A 27,237-nucleotide genomic window follows, 5' to 3' on the forward strand; every position below is an offset into this window, starting at 1 on the left:
CCGCCCCCACTCTGTTGCAGACGTGGACGAGTGCCGAGAATACGGCTCTGCGATTTGCGGTGCCCAGCGCTGCGAGAACACCCCTGGCTCGTACCACTGCATGCCAGCCTGCGACCCTGGCTATCAGCCTACACCAGGGGGCGGGTGCCAGGGTGAGTGTTCGCGGGGTAGTCCGGGGCTGTGAAGGGCGTGAGAGGTTTAGACATGGCCTTACTGAAGCGGCCTGTTGGTGTTTGCAGATGTGGATGAGTGCCGGAACCGGTCTTTCTGCGGCGCCCATGCTATGTGCCAGAATCTGCCCGGCTCCTTCCAGTGCGTCTGTGACCAAGGCTACGAGGGGGCACGGGACGGACGTCACTGCGTGGGTAAGGGACCAGAAGGGGAGAAGGCTGGTCCAGCCCCACCCTTCTCTGCTCTCGGGGAGAAATGAACGTTCTAGAGTTGCAGAATTAGTTCTTGGAACCTAAGTGTTCCTGAGACATAAAAAGTTAAAACTGTCCTGTAGGGCCAGGCCTGGTAGCTCACTTCTGTAATGCTAATATTTGGGAGGCAGAAACAAGACGATGATTATGAGTTCGAGGCCAGCCTGAGCTACATAGCAAGTTCCAAGCTAGTCTAGGTGATAGAGTATTACCCTCGTCTCCAAACAGAAAGATCAAGTGACCTTAGTCAATTAGTTTTTGCTTTTTTGTTTTGGTTTAGGTTACGATTTATTTGTTTTATTTTATGAGTGTTTTCCTACATATATTTATGGGTACCATGTTTGTGCCTGGTGCCCATGAGGGTCAGAAGGGGACATTGGATACCCTGGAACTGGAGTTATAGAGATCGGTGTGAGCCACCATGTGGGTGGTGGGAATTGAACCGTGGGTCATCTACAAGATGCAGCAAGTGCTCTGAATCACTGAACCAAAAGTCTCTCAAAACCCTCAATTAGTTTTGCTTGTTTATTTGTTTTGCTTTTGAGAAAGGGTTTCTCTGTGTAGCCCTGGCTGTCCTAGAACACACTCTGTAGTGTAGTAACCTCCAATTCAGGGATCTGCCTACCTCTGACTCCCAAGTGCTGGGATTAAAGGCGTGCGCCGCCACTGTCCAGTGTAAGTTGTGTGTGTGTGTTTGTGTGTGTGTGTGTGCTAGTGTGTTAAATTTTTTTCTCTTAATGAAATCACATCCTGAACTCTTTTAGTTTGTTCTTTGACTGTTTTCTTCAAGGGGATGGGTCTTGTGCCTTGATCCCAAAGTGTAGACATGAATGGCCTCAATTTTAAATCCTCCTGCCTCCACTTCTGAAGTGCTGAGATAACAGGTGTGTCATCACACCCAGCTCCAGCCAAAATCTTACATTTTTTTTAAAAAAAGATTTATTTATTTATTATATGTAAGTACACTGTAGCTGTCTTCAGACGCCCCAGAAGAGGGCATCAAATCTCATTACGGATGGTTGTGAGCCACCATGTGGTTGCTGGGATTTGAACTCAGGACCTTCGGAGGAGCAGTCAGTGCTCTTAACCGCTGAGCCATCTCTCCAGCCCTCTAATTTTACATTTTATTTTGAGAAACAGGGAACCTAGATTGCTGGAGCTGGACTTGAACTCCCTATGCAGCTGAGGCAGGCCTTGGATGTCAGAAACTCCTGCCTCAACCTCCCTAGTAGCTAGCAGTACAGCTCTAGACCACCAGATCTGACAGAGCATTTCTACACACAGAAAATAGAGAGAATTGTGGGCGCAGCCCTCCAGCCCATGCTGTAGATGTAGGGGCACCCTACCATCACCACCACGGTCACCGTGGCTATTATTTTAGTATGCTGACCCCCTCATTTGTCCAGACATGAATGTGACTAGGCATCAGGACACATTCGTGGGGTTTTTGTTTTGGAAAAAGAATCTCAGTGTAGCACTGGCTGGTTCTGACCTCGCAGCATAGACCAGGCTGGCCGGCAGCTTTCGGTGATCCGCCTGCCCTTGTCTCCTGAGTGCTGGAATTATTATCCAAGCCAGCCTTCATTCTGCACATCCTTAATGAGAGTTCGCCGTGTGTCTTTACAGATATTTTAATTAGAGGCCCAGAGGGTGGAAAACAAATTGTGCGAGTCTGTTCTTTCCTTCCACCATGTGGGTCCCTGGGCATCAAACTCGGGTCATTAGACTTGGCAGCCATATACCTTCCTTGTCATCTCACAACTGCAAACACAGACTTTATTATTTTCCTTCTTTTGGTGAGGGGGAGGGGAATAGGGGCTGAGACAGTTCTTACTGTGCAGCGCAGACTGGCCTTAACTAACAGTTCTCAGTGGATTTACTTGGTTTTGTTCCTGATTTGTTCTCTCTCCCCCGACTCTCCCTGTCATTCCCTCACTTTTCCTCCCTCTCCCTCTCCCCCCCTCCCTTTTTTGCATTGGTGACGATGGAGCCTGGGTCTACGTATGCTAGTTAAGCCTTCTACCACTGAGCTCCATCACCACCAGCCTTTATTCCCAAAAAGAGAACTGAGGAGTCATAAGAAGGAAGGATGGACGGGGAAGTGGCTCAGCAGTTAATAGCATGTGCTGCTATTTTAGAGGGCCTGTGTTTGACTCCTAGCACCCACGTGAGGAGGCTCAGAACCCCTAACTCCAGCTCTGAGGGGCCTGTCATCTCTGGCCTCTGAGGGCGCCTACCTGCACTCATGGACGCATACCCACACAAACACACAAACATTTGTACTTGATTTTAAAATAATATATATCTGGGCGGTGGTGGCACACATCTTAAATCCCAGCACTCAACAGGCAGAGGCCGGTAGATCTATGAGTTTGAGGCCAGCCTGGTCTACAGAGTGAGTTCTAGGACAACCTGGACTACACAGAGAAACCCTGTCTTGTGTGTGTGTGTGCATGCATATGTGTAATCAAGATTTACTTATTGTGTGTGTGTGTGTGTATTTCTCAAGTGTTTGTGTAGTATATGTGTGCCCAATGGCCTTGGAGGAAGGGGTGTCAGATCCCTTGGAAATGGATGTATAAACTGTTGTGAGCTGCCAACTGGGTTCAGAGACTGAGCCTGGATCTTCAGAAGAACAAGTGCTCTTAACCACAGAGTCCTTCCCCCCCCCCCAATGTGTTTACATGTGTGTTGTTTTCTCTGACACAGTGTCTTACCTCATACCTGTCAAGCCAGAAACTCACTATGTAGATCAGGCTAACTTCATACTCACAGAGATCTACCTGTCTCAGCATCCTGAGTGCTGGGATTAAAGACTTGTGCCACTATGCCCAGCAAAATACTTATTTGTTTTTGTTTTCAAGACAGGATTGCTCTGGATAGCCCTGGTTGCCTTAGCCCTGGCTGTCCTGGAACTCACTCTGTAGACCAGGCTGGCCTCTAACTCAGTGATCGGCCTACCTCTGTCTACTGAGTGCTGGGATTAAAGGTGTGCACCACCACTGTCTGGATAAAATACATACATCTTTAAATGCACTTGCTGCACCTGAAGAGAACCGGCTTCACTTCCCAGCACCCACAAAGTGACTCACAACTGTTTGTAACTCCTGTTCCAAAATATATGGTGCCCTCTTCTGACCTCTAAGGGCATCAGGCACTCATGTGATATACATACATACATACATACATACATACATACATACATACATGCAGGCAGGCATGCACACATAAAACAAAATTTAATAACAAAACAGCTAAGAGGATCAGGAGGAGTTAAAATGGCAGAGCCTGTGAGTGCAGATGTAAGCAGAGCCAAGAACCGCAGCAAAGCTCTCGCTCTCTCGCTCTCTCGCTCTCTCTGCTGGGTTTGTTTTTAGGCAGTGACAGGTGGCTCTAGCTCTGGGCTCACAGCCTCAGACTGGCAGCTGTACGGCTAAGGAGGAGACCTAGAAAGTCTCAAGACTTTCTAGGCTTTGATTGGCATGATGAGGTCATTGCCTGCCTCTGACCGGCAGAATCGCTGGAACCTGATTCGTTCTGCCCCAGTGGAGACTTGGCTGTACCCAGGATGCAATGGGGCGGACTTGGAAGCTCCGGGGATTCCCAAGGGAAAGTTAGGGTTTCTAACTAGAAGAGAAGTAGACAACAGAGTCTGGGCTGTTAAGCTATATCGGTGCTAGGGGATGGAGAGTCGGTTCAGCAGTTAGGAGTCCTTGCTGCTCTTCCAGAGGAACGGGATTTAATTCCCAGCACTCACGGGGTAGCTCAGAGTCAGCTCTAATCCAGTTCCCCGGTCCGGCAATTTCTCCTGGTCTCCATCGGAACCATGGCACAAATACAAACACATGGAAACACACACAGAAGCACATGTTTTAAAAATTTCCATTGTGAGCCAGGTATAATGGTGCATGTGTCTAGTGCAAGCCCCTAGGACACTGAAGCTGGGGCATTGCTACAAGTCTGAGGGTGGCCTGTACTTCTCTCTCTCTCTCTCTCTCTCTCTCTCTCTCTCTCTCTCTCTCTCTCTCTCTCTCTCTCTCTCTTCCTCTCCTCTCTCTCCTTCCTCTCCTCTCTCTCCTCTTCTCTCTTCTCTTCCTCTCTGTCTCTGTCTCTCTGTCTCTCTGTCTCTCTCTGTTTTGTGGGTCGGGGTTGGTTTGGTCTTTTTTTTTTAATGAAACAATAAGAACAGAAAGCCTGCAGTGGTGGCTCATCCCTATAATCCTGGTACTCGGAAGGCAGAAGCAGAAGGATTGCACAAGTTCGAAGCCATCCAGGTCTACATGGTGATCCAGGGCTACACAGTGAGAGCCAAATATCAAAAGACATATACATATTGAGATATATGTCTATTGAGATATATAGAAATAGATATCCATTATATTTAAAGGGTTATTTTTTTTCTTTCTTTTTTTTTTTTTTTTGGATTTGGTTTTTTTGAGACAGGGTTTCTCTGTATAGCCCTGGCTGTCCTGGAGCTCACTCTGTAGACCAGGCTGGCCTCGAACTCAGAAATCCACCTGCCTCTGCCTCCCAGAGTGCTGGGATTACAGGCGTGCGCCACCACCGCCCGGCTAAAGGGTTATTTTTATTATATGTGTCCAGTGTTTATCTGTACCACAGGCTTGCAGTACCTGCAGGTGCCAGGAGAGGGCATCGGAGCTCCAGGAACTGGAGATAGAGTTGTCAGCCAGTGGGTGCTGAGAATTAATCCCAGATCTCCTGCAGGAGCAGCCCGCGCTCTAACTGCTGAGCCTTCTCTCCAGCCCATCTGTAACATTTGAAATCTTGGACTTTCATGCCACAGAAGCTTTATAACACGGATTCCCCCTCCCACTGTGTTTCCTGCTCACAGATGTGAATGAGTGTGAGACACTACAGGGCGTGTGTGGCTCCGCACTGTGTGAAAATGTCGAAGGCTCCTTCCTGTGTGTCTGCCCCACCAGCCCTGAGGAATTCGATCCCATGACTGGACGCTGTGTTCCCCCACGGACTCCTGCAGGTAAGAATCATATGTCTATGTCTACTAAACAAAGGCCTGCTGGGCTTGTGGGAAAATTATGTGGCTCAACCACGTGTGAGCATGTGTGTGTGTGTGTGTGTGTGTACATGTACATGCATGTATCTCTTGATATGGTCTATCAGTTAAATGCTATTACTTTATTTTTTTAAATTTTTTCCCTATGTTCCTTTGAAGTTTTTATTTATTTCAGTGTTTGAAAGGGTTCTATAAGGTTTATTTTCTATTTTTGTGTGTGGTGGGTGGGCATGTGCATGTCTGTGGGAGTGCCTCAGAAGGCCATGTGGGGGGTGGGGCCCTAACTGATTCCTTTGCAAGAGCAACAAGTGACTCTTGCGACTGAGCCATCTGGTCTACCCTTCATCCTTCAGTTAAACTTTCGTTCTTGTATGATGCTATGATGTAATGTGATGTGTACATGCCTGTAGACATGGGGTGTCCCATGATGTGTGTGTGGAGGTCAGAGGACAACTTTGTGGAGTTGGTTCTCTCTTCCACCTTTACATGGGTTTCTGGGACTGCACTCCAGGTGGCAGGCTTCCATGACAAGTGTCTTTACCTGACAAGTTGGTAGCTCTCAGCTTTCCTAAGGCTGCAGCCCTGTAATACAGTTCCTGATGCTGTGGTGATCACAACCATAAAATTATAATGTGGCAAAAAAATTATTATGTTGTCAGGCAGTGGTGGCGCACGCCTTTAATCCCAGCACTTGGGAGGCAGAGGCAGGCAGATTTCTGAGTTTGAGGCCAGCCTGGTCTACAGAGTGAGTTCCAGGACAGCTAGGGCTACACAGAGAAAGCCTGTCTCAAAAAGCCAAAAAAAAATAAATAATAATAATAACAACAACAACAAAATCATGTTGCTACTTCATAACTGTAATTTTGCTATTATGAATCATAATGTAAATATTTGATATGCAAAACTGGCATGTGACCCCCCCCCAAAAAAAAGGAGTCACAACCCTTAGGCTGAGAACCACTTCAAGTTATTTTGGCAGCTGGCTTTTTTGTTTGTCTGTTTTTTCTTTTTCTTTTTTTTCCCCGGATAGGTAGCCCAGCCTGGCTACACATTCTGTGTAGCTGAGATGACTTTGAACATCCGATTCTCCCGCCTTTGCTATCTCAGCGCTGGGATCACAGGCCTGCACCACTATGCCTGGCTTACACGGTGCTGAGAATGAAACCCTGGGCTTTGTGCATGCCAGGAGAACGCTCTCCCAGCTGAGCCACAGCCCCGACCCTAAGTGCTACTGCTTTAAACACATACACAAACACCCTTAGAACACACGTGATGGATGCCGTGGACAGCAGGTCCTCTGACCATCTACACGGAGCTGCAGGCTCCAGCCTTGGACATTAGATGTATTCAAGAGAATTAGTTCCTGACCTGAAGGCTGCAGGATTCCTTCCTTTGGCTGGTACACCTAGGCCATCAACGTGTTCAGGGCCTTGCTGCACACTGGGAACCCAGTAGGAAGCAGAGAGGCTTAACCTCTGACCTGCTGATCTCAAATTCCAATGGAGAGCGAAGCCAGTGCCCTAAGGCCTATGGCTGCTCAGAAGACATTCGCGCTCGTGCGCACGTGCAATGACACTGAAGCATAAAGGGCCACACAGTGAGTTCAACCACAGTGTGGGTCATTTGTGAAGGCCTTCCTAGTCTCAAGTCAAGGGTAAAAGATGGCTAGGTGGATATAGTTCAGTGGCAGAATGCTTGGCTAGACACTACCAGTAAAAGGCTCAGTAGTGTAACAATTATCTAGAATCCCCCAGTGAGGGGCTGGGGGCGTGGCTCAGTGGTAGAGCCCCTGCCTAGAATCCCTCAGTGAGGGGCTGGAGTATGGCTTAGCAATAAAGATCTTCCTGGTATAGACAAGGCCCTGTAATCCATCCCCAGTAGTTTAAATAATAATAATAATAATAATAATAAAATAATAATGAAGAGACAGAGATATCCCTGGCTATCCAGAGGGATCTGGACAGGCTGGGAGGATCGGAGACCAAAGGGAGCTGGAGGGGAAAAGGAGGTGCCCAGGCCATCATGAGAAGAAGTTTGGGGTCTTCCGAAGGGCTCCGTGTCTGAACTAAGTCGGACGAACAGAAACAAGTAGCGAAGTGTGTGAGGCGGGCGTTGTGCAGTTGTGACCGCCTGCTATGTGAGGGAGGACGGGTTTATTCTGGCTCTCGATCTGATGGCATAGTCCACCTCTGGGGACAACACTGTAGGCTGTCGCTCACTCGCTCACTGACCGTGGACCCGGGAGCAAGGATGGGGGAAGTCAGTTGGTTTTTCCTTCTCCCCTTTCTATTCAGTCCAGAGTTCTATCCCATGGTGAGCTGCCATGGGTCTTCTGGAAGCCCTTTCTGGAAAAGCCCTCACAGACACACCAAGCTGGTGTGCCTCTAATGCGCTGGGTAGCTGCTTCTGGAGGCCGGGCTTTTCCTCAGGGCACATAGCACAGCAGATCAGTTTCAATCAAGAGTTTGAAATCTCCCTGGGGATGCTGTGTAAAAGTCCGGAGTGGAAGTGTAAAGCCAGGAGAGGAGAAGGCTGGACCAAACCCGGGGTCTGGAGTGGGGAGGGACGGTGTAACCTCTGGCTTTTACACCTGTGCCCTTATTTCCAAAATAATAACCATGAGACATAATTATTTATGAAGAAATTCCATAGCCGGACGGTGGTGGCACAAACCTGTAATCCCAGCACTCTGAGAGGCAGAGGCAGGCGGATTTCTGAGTTCGAGGCCAGCCTGGTCTACACAGTGAGTTCCAGGACAGTCAGGGCTATACAGAGAAACCCTGTCTCGAAAAAACCAAAATCAAAAAAAAAAAACAAAAAACCAAAACCAAAAAAAAAAAAAACCAAAAATAAATCCTATATACACAAAGATTATATGTGAGTGTTTAGGTTATAAAGTCCTTGCCTAACATTTGTCTGGCTCTAGGTTTGGTTTGTAATGGGGCTCATTTAAAATCCTAGCTTGTTTGGTGGAGGCAGGAGAATCAGGAGTTCGAAGTCATCCTAAGCTACCTAAGACTTTCTCTGTCCCGAATCTCCGGAAGTGTGTGTTCCTGTTCAGCTGCTGATGGCTGGTACCCTCTGGGCCCGTTCCCCCATCACTGTCTTGGCAGAATGGGAGCCGAACTGATACCTGGCTAAAGTCTTTTGTTTCTTCAGGCTCATTCCCAGGCTCGCCGCCCCAAGCACCCGCCAGCCCCAGTCTTCCAGCCAGGCCTCCAGCCCCGCCCCCACCTCGAAGACCCAGCCCTCCCAGGCAGGGCCCCGTGAGCAGTGGACGTCGTGAGTGCTACTTTGACACAGCAGCTCCAGATGCGTGTGACAATATCTTGGCCCGAAACGTGACGTGGCAGGAGTGCTGCTGCACTGTGGGAGAAGGCTGGGGCAGCGGCTGCCGCATCCAGCAGTGTCCGGGCACCGAGACAGGTGGGCGTGGCCTGTGGGTCGGAGACCAGGGCTCAAGCTCTTGGTGTAGGTGTGGGGATGTGGAGCCTGGAAAGAGGATGCGTTTAGACCACGGCTTGGGTTACTGGTGTTGCCAGGACAAGAGTGAGCCATCAGCCACCGGGTGGGCAGCAGTGGGCGTGAAGAGGAGACGTGGGTGCTAACAGCCTGGGCTTTAGCCCCTGGTCGGGGGCCACAGTCAATGGGCTCGGGCAGGCACTGGGGCCTGGGTTTCTGGGTTCATCTTTCCTTCTGTGTACAGCTGAATACCAGTCATTGTGTCCTCACGGCCGGGGCTACCTGGTGCCCAGTGGAGACCTGAGTGCCCGGAGAGGTAAGGCCAGACTTCAAGCCCACCCAGCCTCGGCCCCTAGGCCCAGCCCTGTCCCACCCTGCCTCTGTCCCACCCTGCCTCTGTCCCACCCTGCCTCTGTTCCTTCCTCCCTCCCTTCCTTCCTTTTCTTTCTTTCTTTTTCTCTTTCTTTTCTTTTCTTTTCTTTCTTTCTTCCTTTCTTTCTTCCTTTCTTTCTTCCTTTCTTCTTTCTTTCTTTCTTTCTTTCTTTCTTTCTTTCTTTCCTTTCTTTCTTTCTTTCTTTCTTCCTTTCTCTCTCATTTTTGAGAAGTGTATCTCACTAGTAGTCCAGACCAGCCTCAAACTTGTAAGCCACTCAATTTCTTGCTCCTAACTTTCCTTCTCTTCTTTCTTTCTTTCTCTCTTTTTTTTCTTTTGTTTTGTTTTTCGAGACAGGGTTTCCTTATGTAGCCCTGGCTGTCCTGGAACTCACTCCGTAGACCAGGCTGGCCTCGAACTCAGCGATCCACCTCTCTGTGGTTCCCTAGTGCTGAGATCCAAAAAAACAAACAAACTGCCGGTGTTAGTACCACCTGCTATTCCTTTCTTTTCTCTCCTCATTTTTAATTTGTGCTTTTGGCTACAGAGTCAAGTAGACCAGGCTTGCCAAGAATTTGCTAGGCAGCAAGGGCTAACCTTGAACTTCTGTTCTTCCTATTTTTACCTCTTGACTGCTGGGATTTTATGCATTCTCCAGCACACCCGGCTCCCTTTTCTGTCTCTCACTTTATTTTTAAGGTCTCCTCCCCAGCGTGCCCTCTGGTTCTAGTTTTCCTTGTCTCAACTTCCGGGTACCATTGCGGTCTTCCTCTGTCGTGACTGGCTATCCCACACTACCCTCGTTTTCTTCGGATCAAACCCACCCCTGCCCTCACCTCTCTCCACCTTTTCCTGCAGATGTGGATGAATGCCAACTCTTCCAGGACCAGGTGTGCAAGAGCGGAGTGTGTGTGAACACCGCCCCAGGCTACTCTTGCTACTGCAGCAACGGGTTCTACTATCACGCGCACAGGCTGGAGTGCGTCGGTATGAGCCCCGCCTTCCCCACCCCCAACTCTACCTGGGGGGCCTGGCCAGCGCCCCCAGGTAGGAGTGTGGCCAACCCAACAGGAAGTCCTTCCCAAGTCTAGACTCCACTCTGTGAGCTGGGGAAATGTGCAAAGGAGTTCATCTGGGTAACCGCCCCTCTCCTCCCCCCCATGCTTTCCTAGATAATGACGAATGCGCCGACGAGGAGCCCGCTTGTGAAGGTGGCCGCTGCGTCAACACGGTGGGCTCTTACCACTGCACCTGCGAGCCCCCACTGGTGCTGGACGGCTCCCGGCGACGCTGCGTCTCCAACGAGAGCCAGAGCCTTGGTAACCCCGCCCACGGCCCCGCCCAGCCCCACCCCTTTCCCAGCCTGTAGATGCCTGGGCTTAGCTAATTTCTTCCTGTGCAATCTCAAGTCCCTAGATGGGACTCGGAATCTTTTCGCTTTTGTTTGTTTGTTTGTTTGTTTGTCTGGTTGGTTGGTTGATTGGTTTGGTTTTTGTTTTTTTGTTTTTTCAAGACAGGGTTTCTCTGTGTAGCCATGGCTGTCCTGGAACTCACTCTGTAGGCCAGGCTGGCCTCGAACTCAGAAATCCGCCTGCCTCTGCCTCCCAAGTGCTGGGATTACAGGTGTGCGCCACCACCGCCCGCCAGTTTGTTTGTTTTTTTTGTTTTTTGTTTTTGTTTTATTGTTTTTTTTTTTTTTTTGAGACAGCAAACTCCTCATAAGGAACACGCCCACTTCTGCCTCCAGAACTCTGGGATTAAATCTCTGAGCCACAATGTCTGGCCCAAATTGTTTTATTCTTTGTTCTCTCCTCCCCCCGCCCCCCATTTTGTAGTCCAGGCTAGTCTAGAACTCACAGAAATTCTCCTGTCTCAGCTTTCTAATTGCTGGGATTAGAGGTGTGCTATTATTACAGGGGTCACCGCTCTTTTGAGGTAACCTGGCCTGGAGGTTGAAGGTGAAAGCTTTAGTGCCCATATTACATTTCCTTGCCCTGTAAACCCACACACATTTCTTGGGCCATAAGTTCTTCTTCTTCTTCGCATGCAGAATCTCACTATGTAGCCCAGGCTAGCCTAAACTCAGTTGAGCTCTCGCCTCAGCCTCTCAGTTACTGGGGTTTCCAGCCTGCTCTACCACACCTGCTCTTTTGGTTTTTCTTCTCTTCCTCCTCCTCTTCCTTCCTTCTCTCTCCCTCCCCCACCCCTTCTCCCTCTCCCTCTTTCAGCCTGTTCTACCTATTTTACATCTCTTTCTCTCAAATTACTCCAAGTGTCTCCCTTCTTTGCTTTGGTCCTTGGCCCCCAAATCTCTTTTATCTATTTTCCCATTTTCTCTTCCTACCAAAAAAAAAAAAAAAAACAATCCCTAAACTTGGAGACTTCATTTACACACACCTGTGATCCTAGCTACACAAGAGATGGATGAAGGAGGACCACAAGTTTTGGGTCAGCTTGGACACACACACACACACACACACACACACACAACACCCTAAACTAATACCCAGGGAAGAGAAACAACTACCTCATTTCATAGAACCCTCTGGAGAGCGGAGTTGGGCCGGTGTGAGGGCCCAGGTACCCTGACGCTTCCTGTCACCGCCTACAGATGACAATCTGGGAGTATGCTGGCAGGAGGTGGGACCTGATCTCGTCTGCAGTCGCCCACGACTCGACCGGCAGGCCACATACACAGAGTGCTGCTGTCTCTACGGCGAAGCCTGGGGTATGGACTGTGCTCTCTGTCCTGCCCAGGACTCAGGTACTGTACAGCCCTCCGCGGCCCCCGGAGGGCCTCTTGGCGTCCTTACGTGTGCTGCAACCTATCCCAAAATCTTGATCACAATTCTACAGACTTCTAAGTGTTGCCAACTGAAATCTCAAGGCCTGATTCAGCAGCTCCCATAGGTCCAGCCCCATCAGCTCTGTGGTCTCTCGTCTTAATTAAATTCCTGGTTTCTAGACCCACAAGACACAACCTGTGAGACATCCCACCCCAAACTCTGGGCCCCTAGATTCCAACAGCAGTTGACCACATGCACTAGCCCATCCTGTAGACTGTCTGGTAATAGCACCGACAGCTGCTAACACGCACTGCCTTGGGCCCCTACACACCAGTACCAAGATTCCAACACAGCCCCAAAGACCTCTGGTCCCTCCTTTTAGCTCTGTATGAACAAGAGCCAAAACCCCCAGTCTTGATTTCCCTGGATCCCAAAGATTCACGCTCCTTCTAGGCACCATTAACCCCTTAAATTCCAGTGTTCAACCAACCACAAAGCATCTTTGTGTCATTTCTTCAGGTTCCTAGCCCTAGCTCCCATGGTCTCCCAAATTCCATTACCTTAGACTGATTTTAGCTACAGTCTGAAGACCCTGGATCCTACTATCCCAATCCCAGAGTTAGCCTGAGACTGTCAGTTGTGCTTGCAAATGCTTAGATCCTTTCTTTGCAGCTCCGTTCCCTCTCCATCCCTCCCCCAAACCTCTTAGCACATCAGTCTCTTCTGTTGGCTGGGGATGGTCGGCGAGTGGTGGGTCCTGATGGCGGTATGCCTTGGCTCCTGTTCGCAGATGACTTTGAGGCCCTTTGCAATGTGCTGCGCCCACCTGCCTATGGCCCGCCGCGCCCGGGTGGCTTTGGACTTCCCTATGAATATGGCCCAGATATAGGCCCACCTTATCAGAGTCTGCCCTATGGGCCAGACCTGTATCCAGCGCCTGTGCTACCTTACGACCCCTACCCGCCCCCACCCGGACCCTTTGCTCGCCGGGAGGCCCCTTATGGCGCCCCGCCCTTCGACATGCCGGACTTTGAGGACGATGGTGGCCCCTATGGCGAGTCTGAGGCTCCTGACCCACCTAGCCGAGGCACTGGTTGGCCTTATCGGTCCAGAGACACGCGTGGCTCCTTCCCAGAGCCTGAGGAATCCTCTGAACGTGGAAGCTATACAGGTGAGCAGTTCGGCCGGAGAAACCAAACAGACAGACAAAAACAAAAATACAAAAACAAAACACACACACACACAAGAAGGGAGATGCTGAGAGAAAAGGTAGAAAGTGATACCGGGTCACCTGGAAAGCAGGAGTGTTGGAGACCCATGCCTGTAATCCCAGCACTTGGGAGGAAAAGGCCTGAGGATTACTACAAGTTTGAGGCCAGCCCAGGATGTATAGAAAAACCTAGGGGAACTAAACAAGGTAAACGATCTTACCACGGCGCCCCCTGCAGTCTAGGGGTGGGAAAGACAGATTAGGATGAGATTGACCCAGCCTGGGAAGCCAGAAGCAAAGACGGAAAGAGACAAAGCCACCTAAGGCAGAGATTTGCAGTCTCCGGGACCCCGTGTTCTCTGCAGGAGCCTTGTCTGAGCCCTACGAGGGCCTAGAGGCCGAAGAGTGTGGTATCCTGGACGGCTGCGCCCACGGCCGCTGTGTGCGCGTTCCAGAAGGCTTCACCTGCGATTGTTTCGATGGCTACCGCCTGGACATCACCCGCATGTCCTGCGTCGGTGAGGAAGGGGAGGAGAGAGAAGGGTAAAAATAAAAGCAAGTTTAACCAGATGGTGATCAGGAACCTCCAAGAAAGAATCTCATTACAGACAGGGGTCAGACCGTGCGAGAGGGAGCCAATGAACTCTTGCTCAGGGGTGGCGCTTGATTGAACAAAATGGGCCCAGAGTCCCAGGAAAGCCGGGCTCCTGTTAAGGGCAGAGGAGGGTTTGGGAATACAAAAGGAAACCTGCAGATGTTAATTGCGTTAGTGGTGAAACCCAGAGCTCAATGCATGCTTGGTGAGTGGTCTACCCCTGAGCCACGCCTCCAGTCCCTCCATCTTGCAAACCGAGGTACAGAGATGTTGTACCACACTCCTTAGGCTCACGCAGCCAGGAGGTAGCAAGCGACATGTTGCATGCCACAGGAGAGGCCCTGCATCCACGATCCTCTACCTCAAAAGACTGGGGAAACGGCCTCATTCCTGGACACGAGTAACAGTCTTTCTACCCACTCCCCGCAGACGTCAACGAGTGTGACGAGGCTGAGGCCACCTCCCCACTGTGTGTCAATGCGCGCTGTGTCAACACTGATGGTTCCTTCCGCTGTGTCTGCCGCCCAGGATTCGCACCCACGCGCCAGCCACACCACTGTGCGCCTGCGCGCCCCCGGGCCTGAGCAGCGGCTCCTAATCTCCCACCATATCTGAGCACCGGGAGCTTTCAGAGCTCGCCCGCCTCCCTCTAGTCTGCACGCGTGCAAGGATGCCACACAGCCTCGCCCTAGGATGGACGGACACAGAGGGGCGCCTTCTATGGCACCAGCCCGTCATGCCCAGCCCCTCCCACCAGGGCCCTGGGCCTGTCCTGGGTCTCCTGACACATTTCTTGCCCTTTTATACAAATTTCAATTAAAACGCCTATTTTGTACTTTCGGCCTCTGCCTGCCTTTTTCTTTTTCTCAAAAGCTGGCTCCACTGTGTGCTGAGTCACTCCTCGGATCGCGCCATGCCCGACGCCAAGACTGACTCTGACTTTCCGGGACTCTCATCGAGTCTAACTTCGGCTCTCTTGGCCTCCGGTCTCCTTTCTCTCTCCTCCCCGTGTCATTGTTTTTCTCTGTTGTTCTTCTTCTCCTAGCTTTCTGTCTTTTATCTCTGCTTCTTTGCTTTCCCCTGGTCCTTTCGGTCGTGCTCTTTCTAATCTTTAAACAGTCATGCTTCAGATTTGCTGAGGTTTTCTGTTGTTTTGTGGTATTTTCTTTTAAGAGATTGTTATGTAGCCTAACCTGGACTTGAACTTCTGATTTTCCTGCCCTCGGCCTCCCGGGTTCTACGATTACGAGGTGCACCACCATGTCCAGTGTAGCTTTTGTTGTTTACCAACCAATGCTAACAGTTCCTTCCGCTGCAGGATTTGCGCCTGCGCACCTGCCACGTCACTGTGCGCCTGCGCGACCCCGCGCCTGCGCACCAGAGCTTGCTCTCCCGCTATGCTGTGCACTGGGCGTTTCCAGAGCTCACCTTCGTGAAAAGGGGTTTCAGTATATAGGTGCTCAAGACTCCATGTTGTCTACAGTGGGGCTGGCTTCACACAACTTTGCTAAATGCTATTGAGTTGTGCACTTCAAATGAAGGGCTGTATGAATTATAATTCAATGAACCTGGGAAAATGAAATTTAAAAATAGTGAGGAGCCAGGCGTGGTGGCGCACGCCTTTAGTCCCAGCACTTGGGAGGCAGAGGCAGGCAAATTTCTGAGTTCAAGGCCAGCCTGGTCTACAGAGTGAGTTCCAGGACAACCAGGGCTACACAGAGAAACCCTGTCTCGGAAAAACCAAAAACCGAAAAAGCAAAAAAGAAAAAAAAAAAAAAGAAAAAAGAAAAAGTGAGGAGTGTCTGCTGAGAATCTAGCAATGAAGGATGAAGGGCTGGGGGTATAAATTAGCAGTTAAGAACATGCCTAGAACCCTCCAGTGAGGGGCTGTGGGCGTGGCTCAGTGGTAGAGCCCCTCCCTAGAATGCCCCAGTGAGGGGCTGGGGGCGTGGCTCAGTGGTACAAAAATACAGACTAACCAGCCCAGAGGGGTGGCCGGGAGGACGCTAGGTCGGGTTCTTGAAGAGTAGAAAAGTCAACAAGAGGAAATGCACAAGATAAAGTGGAAGATAGCGCTCCAGCCTGCGGCGGCAGCTTTGCAAAAGCTGGAGTGGAGGCAGCGGGCTGCCCTCGGGAGGGGAGAGAACTAAATTAGTTAAGGGGGGAAAAGTCTAGAGGCAAGGACGGCAAACAGCTCTTAGATGCCTTAGTATGGCCCGCCGGTCAAATTCGGTTAGACAGTGCAGGTGGACATTGTGGGTCTGAGAAAAGGAAGAGAGGAAGAGGGGGGCAGAGAAAGGTGATTTGGGGCGGATTTTGGATCCCTTTGGGAATCTATGGAAAGCTCTAGAGAGTCAAAGAAGAAGAAGAAAAAGAAAAGGTTCTTAGCACCAAGCTTGAGGACTTGAGTTCAGTGTCCACGCCCCACAGAGTGGAGGGAAGGGAGTGACTTTGTGCATGTGCGTGTGTGTGTGTGTGTGTGTGTGTGTGTGTGCGAGAAAGAGAGAGAGAGAGAGAGAGAGAGAGAGAGAGAGAACAAGAAGTTGGGTGGGCAGAGGTGAGAAGGATCTGGGAGAAGTTGGAGGAAGGGAAAGTATATTGTCTGAAACAAAGTGTAAACCTTCCACTGTAGATGTAGACAATTTACACGCTCCTGCTATCTCCCCCCACCCCCACCATCAGCCACCTTGCTCTACAGGAGTGGCTGGAAGCAGGGTGGGGAGGCCAACGCTGCTGGAAGGGTTTGTGACTGACTTTTAGGGACACCACACACATCCTCCCATCCCCCCACCCGGCGGCCAAGCCAAGAATCTAGTTTTGTTTTATTTTGTTACATCCCCCACATTAGTCCCCAGCCCTGGCTCTGGGATTTTTGGCGCTGACCAGGATCAATGCGTTCTCCTCTGGAATGTCCAAAAAATAGTTCCAGTTTGTCACTGAGCTTGCGTGACCAGCGCCGCAGCGCCCCCTGATGGTCACGACGTGCCGGTGCAGCCAAAGCTAGACGCGCCCCCTAGTGGTCAATGCTCATATAGTTACTGAGGGAGGAACAGTGGTGAGAGTGTCAACAACTATGCATAAATAATGCGTCCTATGTGTTATGAAAGATGGCTGTACAAAGTGAGTTCCAGGACAGCCAGGGCTACACAGAGAAACCCTGTCTCAAAAAAAATTACTTAAAAAAAGAAAGATGGCTGACAGTACTATTATCCATTCATAACCCTAACATTCAGGAGTCTGGCGAGGTTGGGGCAGAAGGATTGCCGGGTGTTTGAGGATACCCTAGGCTACGTACTGAGTCCCAGCCAACCTGAGCTACATTGTGAGACCCTGTCTACTCCCTTCCCACCAAAAAGCAAGAAAACAAACATAAACCATCATATGAATACTTGTCACAAAGACACAGGTCTCAACTTCTGGAAGCTGAGGCAGGAGGATCATTTGAGCCTCAGAGTTTAAGACTTACTTGGGTTACACAGTTAACTGAGCTCAAAATAGATAGGCTGGGTCCCCGGATGTCCACACTGCTAGCTGAATCATTCAACCCTGGGTATTATTCAAGGAGTTAATTTTTTTTTTCTGAGACAGGTTTCTTTGTGTATAGCCCTGACTGTCCTAGAACTTTCTCATACTGACCTCGAACTCAGGATCCACCTGCCTCTACCTCAGAGTGCCGGAATTAAAGGCGCGTGCCACCACCGCCCGGTTTAAGGAGTTAAGGTTTTAACGTTCGTTCTGAAGAGTCTCTGCTGTAGTCACTTAGGCAATGTTCTATTTTTCTTAAAAGATTTATTTTTGTTTATACTTTACATGTCTGTATGTGTGTCTGTGGGTGTCACGTGTGTGACTGTGGAAGCCAGAAGAGGGCGTCAGAACTCCCGGAGGAGCTGGAGTTACCACAGGTCGTTGTGGGCTGTAGACCTGATGTGAATCCTGGGAACCACAGATCATCTGGGAGAGAAGCACTCTCTGCCTGCTGAGCCACCTCTCCAGCCACTAGGCAACACTCTAAATCAGTGCCCAGCGGTGGCCTGGCGGGCTGTGAAGGCAGGCTGTTGGATGAGGATTATGGCCTGATAAATAACTTTAAATACGTTCCTAGAAACTACCTTCTTTTTCCATGCTCAGCTTGAACCCAGGATCTTGGGCAGTAAACACTCTGTCACTAAATTATAACCCCGGCACAATATATGCCCTCTCCCCTATTCCCTTTTTGGAAGCAGAGTCTCACCATGTAACCCTGACTAGCCTGGCCAGGCAGTGGTGGCGCACACCTTTAATCCCAGCACTTGGGAGGCAGAGGCAGGTGGATTTCTGAGTCCAGGGGCCAGCCTGGTCTACAGAGTGAGTTCCAGGACAGCCAGGGCTATACAGAGAAACCCTGTCTCAACTCCCCCCCCCCCCCCCGCCCAAAAGCATGACTAACCTGGAACTTACGCTAGGTATACCAGGAAGGCCTTGAACTCAGAGGGAATCCTTTTGCCTCTGCCTCCTGAATCACTAGGACTATAGACCTGTGGTATTGTAGGTACTTGCCACAACGTCCAGACTACTATCTTCCTAAAGGACTGGAGATGCAGCTCAGTGGCAGTGTTTGCCTGGTGTGCAGGGAGCACTGTGCCTGATACCGGGCAACACACAAAACAGGTTGGCACATGCCAATTATCCCTACAGGACATTAGAAGTTCCAGATTAACCAGGTGGTGGTGGTGCACCCAGCACTTGGGAGGCTGAGGCAGGAGGATTGCCATATGTGGGAGGTCAGTCTGAGCTAGCCTGGGTTACAGAGTGGATGCTTGCTTCAGTCTCCTACTTCAGAAATGTGTAGGATGTAAAAGCAGAAGAGGGTGGGGGTGGCTCAGCAGTTAGGGGTGACCACTGCTTGCTCTAGCTGGGTTCCTAAGGCTGTGGCATAACTTTCTGACTGAAGGCAACTTGGGGAGAAAGGATTTAGTTGGCATATATATCCTGATTACAGTCTTTTATTGCGAGAGGCCAGGGCTGAAACTCAAGCAGGAACCTGGAGGCAGGAACTGAATCAGAGGTCATGGAGAAGGACTTCTTCCTGGCTTGCACAGCCTGTCTTCTGATATAGCTCAGGGCCACCTACTCTACACCACCTTTAGTGGGCCAGTCCCTCCCATATCTTAGAGTTTCCATTGCTGTGAAGAGACACCATGACCAAACCAACTCTTATAAAGGACAACATTTCATTGGGGCTGGTTTACAGGTTCTGAAGTTTAACCCAGTATCATCAAGGCTTGAGCACGGCAGCGTCCAGGCAGGCATGGTGCGGGAGGAGCTGAGAGTTCTCCATCTTCTTCTGAAGGCAGCAGGAGAATACTGACTTCCAGGCAGCTGTGAATCCACCGCTACAGCACCACACTTCCTCCAGCAAGTGTCTCCTCATAGTGCCACTCCCTGGGCCAAGTATATTCGAACTAACACAACCATTAATCCAAAAAAAAAAAAAAAAACACCACAGACTTTCCTGCAGGCCAATCTAATGAAGGATCTAATTGCAATTAAAGATCCACTTTCCCAAATGATCCTGGTTTGTGTCAAATTGATTAAAAACAATCCTCTACCCCCAAACCTAACCAGCATACAACTCCTCCAGAGTACCTGAGTTAGGTTCGTAACACTTCTATCAGATGCTCACTAACACCTCTCACTCTAACTCCAGATCTGACACTGTCTTCTGGCCTCTATGGGCAGCTGCACATGTGTGGAGCACACACACACACATAAAAAATAAAATTGATTAGAGAAGAAAGTCAGAGCCGGGCGGTGGTGGTGCATGCCTGTAGTCCCAGCACTCTGGGAGGCAGAGGCAAGCGGATTTCTGAGTTCGAGGCCAGCCTGGTCTACAGAGTGAGTTCCTGGACAGCCAGGGCTACACAGAGAAACCCTGTCTTGAAAAACCAAATCCAAAAAACCAAAGGAAAGAAAGAAAGAAACAAAGAAAGAAAGAATGAAAGTCAGCAGTAGCAAGGATATGCACCGATGATAGATAGATAGATAGATAGATAGATAGATAGATAGATAGATAAACAGACGATTGGTACAAACATAACAGCACATCCCTGTAAATGGCACACTTGGAAAAGTGGAAACAGGCGGGTCATGATGAGGTCATCCTTGGCTACATACCAGTGTGAGGCCAGCCTAGGCTACATGAGACTGTGTCCGAAAAGAAAGTACCCCATGGGGCTAGAAGTAGGCGTTCCACTCAGATCAAGTCCTCTCTGTTTGAAACCTCCTCATGGCTCCGTCTCACTCACAGTTGGACAAAGCAGCCCCAAGCCCCAGCCATCTGCTTCCTGTGTCCTTCCGACCTTCCTTCCCCTCTCCTCTCTTTGCTCCCTTGTCTCCAGCCCTGTGGAGATTTACAAGACACATTCTTACCTCAGGACCTTTGAGCCAACTGCTTCCAGCCTGTAAAGGCTCCCCTCCCCACCCCAAGGGGAATAGACTAGTACATTGAATACAGTATCGTGATGTGTGTGTGTGTGTGTTCCGCTGAACAACCCAGAGGGACACACAACCTGGATGCTTTCAGTGTTGAGAAGGAAAAAAAAAAAAAAACAATAGGGAGAACTTCCCGATTCTGTAAAAATAAAATGCAAACAGATGCAACCAATCTATGTTGTCAGACATCAGAGCGAGAGACAGCGAGGAAAGAAAGACACTTGCCACTCCGCCCGAGGACCCGAGCTCAGTCTCCGGGACCTACAAGGTAGAAGGAGAGAAGTGACTGTGTGCTCAGACATGCGCCTCCCTCCCACCCCAAGCCCCAATAAAGCAACAAATATAATAATAATAAAGGCCACAGTGACCGCGACCTTGGAGGAAGGGGAGTGGATTAAGAGGACCCTGGAGGGAAGCCGTGAGGGCTGGAAATGGTATTTTGGTATGGGAGCCTGGAGACAGGGGTGTTTAGTTGGTGGGATCTACATGTGCGATTTGTTCTTTGGCTCCACCTCTGTGCTCCCACCAGCGTGGAAGCAGACAGTTCTCAGGCCCCTGCCTCCAACCTCCCCTTACGAAGGGCCTTGCTGGCCTGTTCCCAGGTCGCTCAGTGTTTATCCCAGTGCATGTTCCAGACAGCTCCTTGGAGGTCTGGACGGTGGGCGGGCGAAATCAGGCAATGGGAGACCTTGGCTGTTGCCAGGAGAGGATGGGGTTTCCCTGCGCGCCCCGCATTGGTTCTCATTTCAGGAGGGACGCTTTGTAGACTGAGTCTCTGAGTATTCTTGCCGCACCCTCTCCCAGGCTCTTTCCTCCACGACGGGGTGGGGGTGGGGTGGGGGGTGGACCCCTCACAATTATCTACATGAAGTTTTATCAGCCTGTAATCAAAAGAGCCAACTTCAAATTGTGAGTTTTAATAAATCGTAAACAAACAAGAACGCTGCTACTTCTTCTTCTTCTTCTTCTTCTTCTTCTTCTTCTTCTTCTTCTTCTTCCTCTTCCTACTCCTCTTCCTCCTCCTCTTCTTCCTCCTCTTCCTCTTCTTCCTCCTCTTCCTCCTTTCCTTTCCTTTCCTTTCTTTTCCTTTCCTTTCCTTTTCTCTTCTCTTCTCTTCTCTTCTCTTTTCTTTTCTTTTCTTTTCTTTTGTTTAAAGCCTTCTGCACCAGCTCAGCGTGCTTTCTATCAAGTCTGATGAACTGATTTTGATGCCCTGGACTCATGTGGTGGAATGAGAGAACTTGTTCCTGCAAGTTGTCCTCTGACCTCATACTTGCTCTGAGGCGGGTGCACGCACACACACACACACACACACACATATAAAATATAAAGGAATAGAAGTCTTTTGCTACCTGTCAGGACTTTGTACATATGAGGTTCGAGAAGTAAAAATGTTCGCTCTTCATTTCTTTCTTGGCTATGAGTACTTTTAATTTCCCGGTTATGACAGGAAATAATTTCTTCCTGTAAGAAAGTGAGGCGCTTGGCAACCTCTGGGTTACCATTGGAGATATTAGAAGGTGTGGTCAAGTTTAGGAAAAAAGCCCTCACTCCCTATAGCTGGACAGGAATGCATCTCGGAGAAGACGGGGCTGCAATGAAGGGCAGGAGCCAGGCCCTGAGGGGCACATCCCCAAGACAGACGGACCTGGGTCCCACAGTTTGAAAAGGGAAGGAAAGTTTGAATGGTACTGAAGATAGAAAACAATTTAAGGACTAGAAATGTAGCTCAGTGGTAGAGCCCCTCCCTAGAATCCCCCAGTGAAGGGCTGGGGGCGTGGCTCAGTGGTAGAGCCCCTCCCTAGAATCCCCCAGTAAGGGGCTGGGGGCGTGGCTCAGTGGTAGAGCCCCTCCCTAGAATCCCCCAGTGAGGGGCTGGGGGCGTGGCTCAGTGGTAGAGCCCCTGCCTAGAGTCCCCCAGTGAGGGGCTGGGGGCATGGCTCAGTGGGAGAGTGCTTGCCTAATAAGCACATAGTCCTGGGTTCCATCTTCAGTCCTGTGAGAACAAAAAATCAAAATAAACAAAGGGCAGTAAGTATTGTCACAGACCTTCAGTGTCAATATTAAGGCTGAGGCAGGAGGATTTCTGAAAGTTTGAGGTGAGCTTGGGCTACCATAGTTCCAAGCCAGCCTGAGCCAGACACCATGATGTCTCAAATACTGGTGTCAGGGCCTGGAAGAGGACCCCAGCACCCACAGGGTGGCTCACAAACATCTACTGTTCCATTTTCAGAGGATACGGCGCCATCTTCTGGCCTCTGTGGACACTGCACAACATGGTACACAGACACAGGAAAAGTGGCTCACACCTGTAATCCTGGTGGGAAGATGTGGAAGCAGGAGGATCATGAGTTTCAAAGTCAGAGCAATTCACATTTCTGCTTGGGCTTCCTATTAGTCAACAGGGCAGAGAGGAGGGACCGAGAGCCCCAGATGCCTGGACCAGTTGATGACTCAGCCTTAGGTCTATAAACAAAGAGGGGCACAGAGGGCAGATGGATGGCTGCCGTGATTTGGAGCTCTCTAGATGCCCTTCCCATCTCTCAGGGTTGCGGGCACACACAGCCAAAAGTTCATCTTCTTCCGCCTTATAAACAAGGAGACTGAAGTTTAGCAAACTCAAGGCCCAAGCCAGGTAGTGTGGCACACACCTTTAATCCCAGCATCAGGAGGCAGAGGATCTCTGATTTTGAGGCCAGCCTGGTCTACAGAGCGAGTTCCAGGACAGCCAGGGCAACACAGAGAAACCCTGTCTCGAAGAAAAACAAAAAAAAAAAAAAAAGAGAAAGTACAAGACCCAAGCTAGAGAACCAGACAGGGCCTAGAGCTGGGTTCTAGAGCTGGGTTCTAGAGCTGGGTTCTAGAGCTGGGTTCTATTTTCTTTAATGATTTTCTTTTTTAAAGATTTATTTATTTATATATGTGAGTACACTGTTGTTCTCTCCAGACACACCTAAAGAGGGCATCAGATCCCATTACAGATGGTTGTGAGCTGCCATGTGGTTGCTGGGAATTGAACTCAGGACCTCTGGAAGAGCATTCTTAACTGCTGAGTCATCTTTCCAGCCCCTTCTTAGATGATTTTAAGACAAGGTCTCACTATGCAGCCTAGAATGGTCTAGAACTCACAATAATCCTCCTGCCTCGAGAGTGTCGGGATCAAAGGCATGAGCTGCCACATGGACCCCAGGTCTTAGGATTTGGATATTGAATATGGAAAACTAACTGCAGAGATGTGGAACTCCACCCAAGCATATCTGACTATAAACGGGTATGGTTTAAGAGGACTAAACTATCATGCTTCGTGATGCAACTCAGAATTCCTGGAAAATGGGGCATAAGTGCACACACACATACAGACACACACACAGACACACACACACAGACACACACACTGTTAATATAACAGAATGAAAAAATGCATAGCCCACCAGATGAGTGGAACTTACAGGGTTACATCATCTGCTGCCAAGCCTGACATCGGGAGTTCAAACCCATTAGCTGGGAGGAGAGAGCCAACTCTCACAAATTATGCTCTGACAAGGAGATTGTGACATGGGATACACACACACACACACACGTACAAAATGTAATAAATTTTAAATGGATAATAAAAATCAGAACCCAATATAATGAGTGCACCCTGTCCGGATCCAAATTCAAACCAAACAATTGTGAATTTGTTTCTGAGGCAAGCAGGGCGACTCTTAGATAATACTCGAAACTTCTTGCCAGTTTTGTCAGAATTCGTGGTTGCGTAAGGGGACATGTCCTTCTCCCCTCTCCCGCCCCTCCTCTTCCTCACTGAGGTTCTATTTAATTGTTTATTTATCTTTGTTTTGTTTTCTCAAATCCAGGCTGCTTAGATTCCCAGGTCCTCTTCTTTGGCTTCCTGAGGGCTCTGATTTGTCTTTAGACAGTCTTTGTATCTTAGTCAGTGTTCTGTGGCCATGGCAACCCTTATAAAAGAAAGCATTCACTTTCAGTTTCAGAGGGTTAAGAACTAAATCCTGGCCAGGCAGTGGTGGCGCATGCCTGTAATCCCAGCATTTGGGAGGCAGATGCAGGTGGATTTCTGAGGCCAGCCTGGTCTACAGAGTGAGTTCCAGGACAGCCAGGGCAACACAGAGAAACCCTGTCTCAAAAAACCAAAAAGAAGAAGAAGAAGAAGAAGAAGAAGAAGAAGAAGAAGAAGAAGAAGAAGAAGAAGAAGAAGAAGAAGAAGAAGAAGAAGAAGAAGAAGGAGAAGAAGAGGAGGAGGACGAGGAGGAGGAGGAGGAGGAGGAAAAGGAGGAAGAGGAGGAAGAGGAGGAGGAGGAGGAGGAGGAGGAGGAGGAGGAGGAGGGGGAGAAAGAGGAAGAGGAAGAGGAAGGAGAACTAAATCCTGCTCCAGAAGCAGAAGCAGAAGCAGGGCTTGGTGTGGGCTTTGGAAACCTTAAAGCCTGCCCCTCGCCCATGACGCACTCTCTGCAGCAAGGCCATCCCTACTCTAACAAACCCACACCCCCTCGACCTTCTAATTCTTTTAAATCGTTTCTCTTCCTGGTGACTAAGGATTCTAATATGAGCCTATAAGTTCACATACAAATATATATATAAAGAAATATAGGAATAGGAGAGTGGGCCATGAGCAGTCGTTTAGAAGGAGATCACATGCTTGATGTCCCAAGTGTCATTCCCAACACTGAGATAGATGAGAGGGAGAGAGAGGGAGGGCTGGGGACATGGCTCAGTGGTTAAGAGCACTGACTGTTCTTCCAGAGGTCCTGAGTTCAATTCCCAGCAACCACATGGTGGCTCACAACCTTCTGTAATGGGATCTGACGCCCTCTTCTGGTGTGTGTCTGAAGACAGCGACAGTGTACTTGCATATAGTAAATAAATAAATCTTTAAGAAAAGGATGAGACAGAGAGTGAGAGCGAGAGAGAGAGAGAGAGAGAGAGAGAGAGAGAGAGAGAGAATAATCACGAGATGGCCTTGCATGCCCGAAGAGGTTATTAGATCCCCTGGAACTGGAGTTACAGAGGGTTATGATCCGCCATGTGGATGCTGGGAACTAAACCTGGATCCTTTGCGAGAGCAGCTGGTGCTGTTAACTACTGAATGGAGGTATGGTGGCGCACGCCTTTAGTCTCAACACTTGGGAGGCAGAGGCAGGCAGATCTCTGAGTTCAAGGCCAGCCTGGTTTACAGACAGAACTCCAGGACATCTGGCTACACCAAGAAACCCTGTCTCGAAACAAACAAACAGTATCTATGTATTTGTGAGTGTCTGCGGGCACATGGGCCTGCTCGGTTCTCCCAGGTACGGTGCACGCAGTGGTCAGAGGACAGCTTCCAGGAGTTGGTTCTGGCCCTCCATCCGCCGAGGCAGAGTCCCTCTTGTCCTCACCGCTGTGCTGTATTCTGCAGGCTAGCTGGCCCCAGAGCCTCAGGCTGACCTCTATCTCTGCCTCCCATTTCACCTCAAGAAAGCTCGGAGCTCAGCCCTCCCAGCTGTTGTGACTCATGACACTAATCCCAGCACAGAGAAACCCTGTCTTGAAAAAAACCAAAAACAAACAAAAAAGAACAGTTGGATATCAGATGCACACACGTGCACACGTATTCAGAGAAGTAGCAGAAATGGGAGGTCAAGGCAGGATGTCCACAAGTTCTAGGCCAGCTTGAGCAAAGTACTGTCTGAAAAAAAATAAGAGAAGGGTCTGGGAGATGGTAAAATATTGGTGGTTCTTGAACTGAGGCTGGGAAAAGAGTATGTATAAATTTATAGTGTGTTTGGAATTTTGTTTTGTTTTTTAAGATTCTCTGTATAGCCTTGGCTGTCCTGGAACTCACTCTGTAGACCAAGCTGTCGTAGAGATCTGCCTGCCTCTGCCTCATGAGGGCTGGATTAAAGATGTTTGCCATCACCACTTGACTTTTGTTTGGAAATTTTTATGATGTAAGTTTTTAAAATAGAAATAGGGGGATGGGGAGATGGCTCAGTGGTTGGGAGCACTGTTCTTCCAGAGGACCTGAGTTCAATTCCCGGCACCCACATAGAAACTCACAACTGTCTGTAATTCCAGTTCCAGGGAGATCTGATCCGGAGAGAGCTCGAGTGTTTGATGTGCAGTGAGTCTGAGCCGCAGACACTTCCGTGGACCGTATAATAATCCCATGGTGTGGAGGTGGAGAGCAGCGGATCCTGGGGTTGCTAGCCTAGCCTCAATGAAGAGTTGCAGGCCAGTGAGAGTCCCTTGTCTCAAACAACAACAAATCAAGGTGGGGCCAGAGAGCTGGCTTAGCTGGCCACAGTGCCTGCTTCCAAGGCTACTGATCTATCTGAGTTTGATTCCACACGACAGAACTAGAGACAGACCCTCCCTGCAAGGTGCTCTGTGACCTCCATACATGCCCCCCCATGATACACAGTGCTCTCTTACCCCCCCCACACACACATACACACACATACACACACATAGATACACACACATACACACACATAGATACACACACATACACACACAATGCACACACACACACACACACACACACACACACACACGTAAAAAAAGAAAAACAAGCAAGATCAAGATGGGCGGCTCCTGAGGAAGGACACCCAGCACCAGCGTCTCCACATACGCATGTGCATCCATGTACCTGCACATGAGTACACCTGCATACACATGCACATTTCCATAAACCCACAGAGGAAGAAAAGAAGAACAAGAGAAAAGGAAGGGGTTGTGACTCGATGGCGGTGGGCTTGCCTAGCGTTCACAAACCTCGGGTTTAATCCTCAAAATAAAGTATGGAGTGTTCATTGTTCAGAAAGTTACAGAAAACCATGGGGCATGCCAATGTATGCTTGAGGTCTCTACACTTGGGAGGTTGAAA

General features: G+C 49.5%; 1 protein-coding gene across 3 annotated transcripts in view; it reads left to right on the top strand.

Moving 5' to 3' along the window:
- The window catches only part of Ltbp4 (latent transforming growth factor beta binding protein 4), a 28,740-nt gene extending 14,022 nt beyond the window's left edge, over positions 1-14,718 (top strand). For 2 of the 3 annotated variants that reach the window (XM_052168336.1, XM_052168323.1), the window contains 11 exons: positions 21-152; positions 240-365; positions 5,275-5,421; positions 8,617-8,883; positions 9,164-9,235; positions 10,151-10,279; positions 10,465-10,611; positions 11,904-12,056; positions 12,869-13,249; positions 13,654-13,806; positions 14,313-14,718. In XM_052168336.1, the coding sequence (XP_052024296.1) occupies positions 21-152; positions 240-365; positions 5,275-5,421; positions 8,617-8,883; positions 9,164-9,235; positions 10,151-10,279; positions 10,465-10,611; positions 11,904-12,056; positions 12,869-13,249; positions 13,654-13,806; positions 14,313-14,467 (1,862 nt within the window). In that variant the 3' untranslated portion in view covers positions 14,468-14,718. Of the gene's footprint in view, positions 1-20; positions 153-239; positions 366-5,274; positions 5,422-8,616; positions 8,884-9,163; positions 9,236-10,150; positions 10,280-10,464; positions 10,612-11,903; positions 12,057-12,868; positions 13,250-13,653; positions 13,832-14,312 lie in introns of all 3 variants that reach the window. The other variant, XM_052168330.1, reaches the window with a different exon arrangement.
- The last annotated feature ends 12,519 nt before the right edge of the window (positions 14,719-27,237 follow it).

This window comes from Apodemus sylvaticus, chromosome 1 (genome assembly GCF_947179515.1).
Source record: "Apodemus sylvaticus chromosome 1, mApoSyl1.1, whole genome shotgun sequence".
NCBI lineage: Eukaryota > Metazoa > Chordata > Mammalia > Rodentia > Muridae > Apodemus > Apodemus sylvaticus.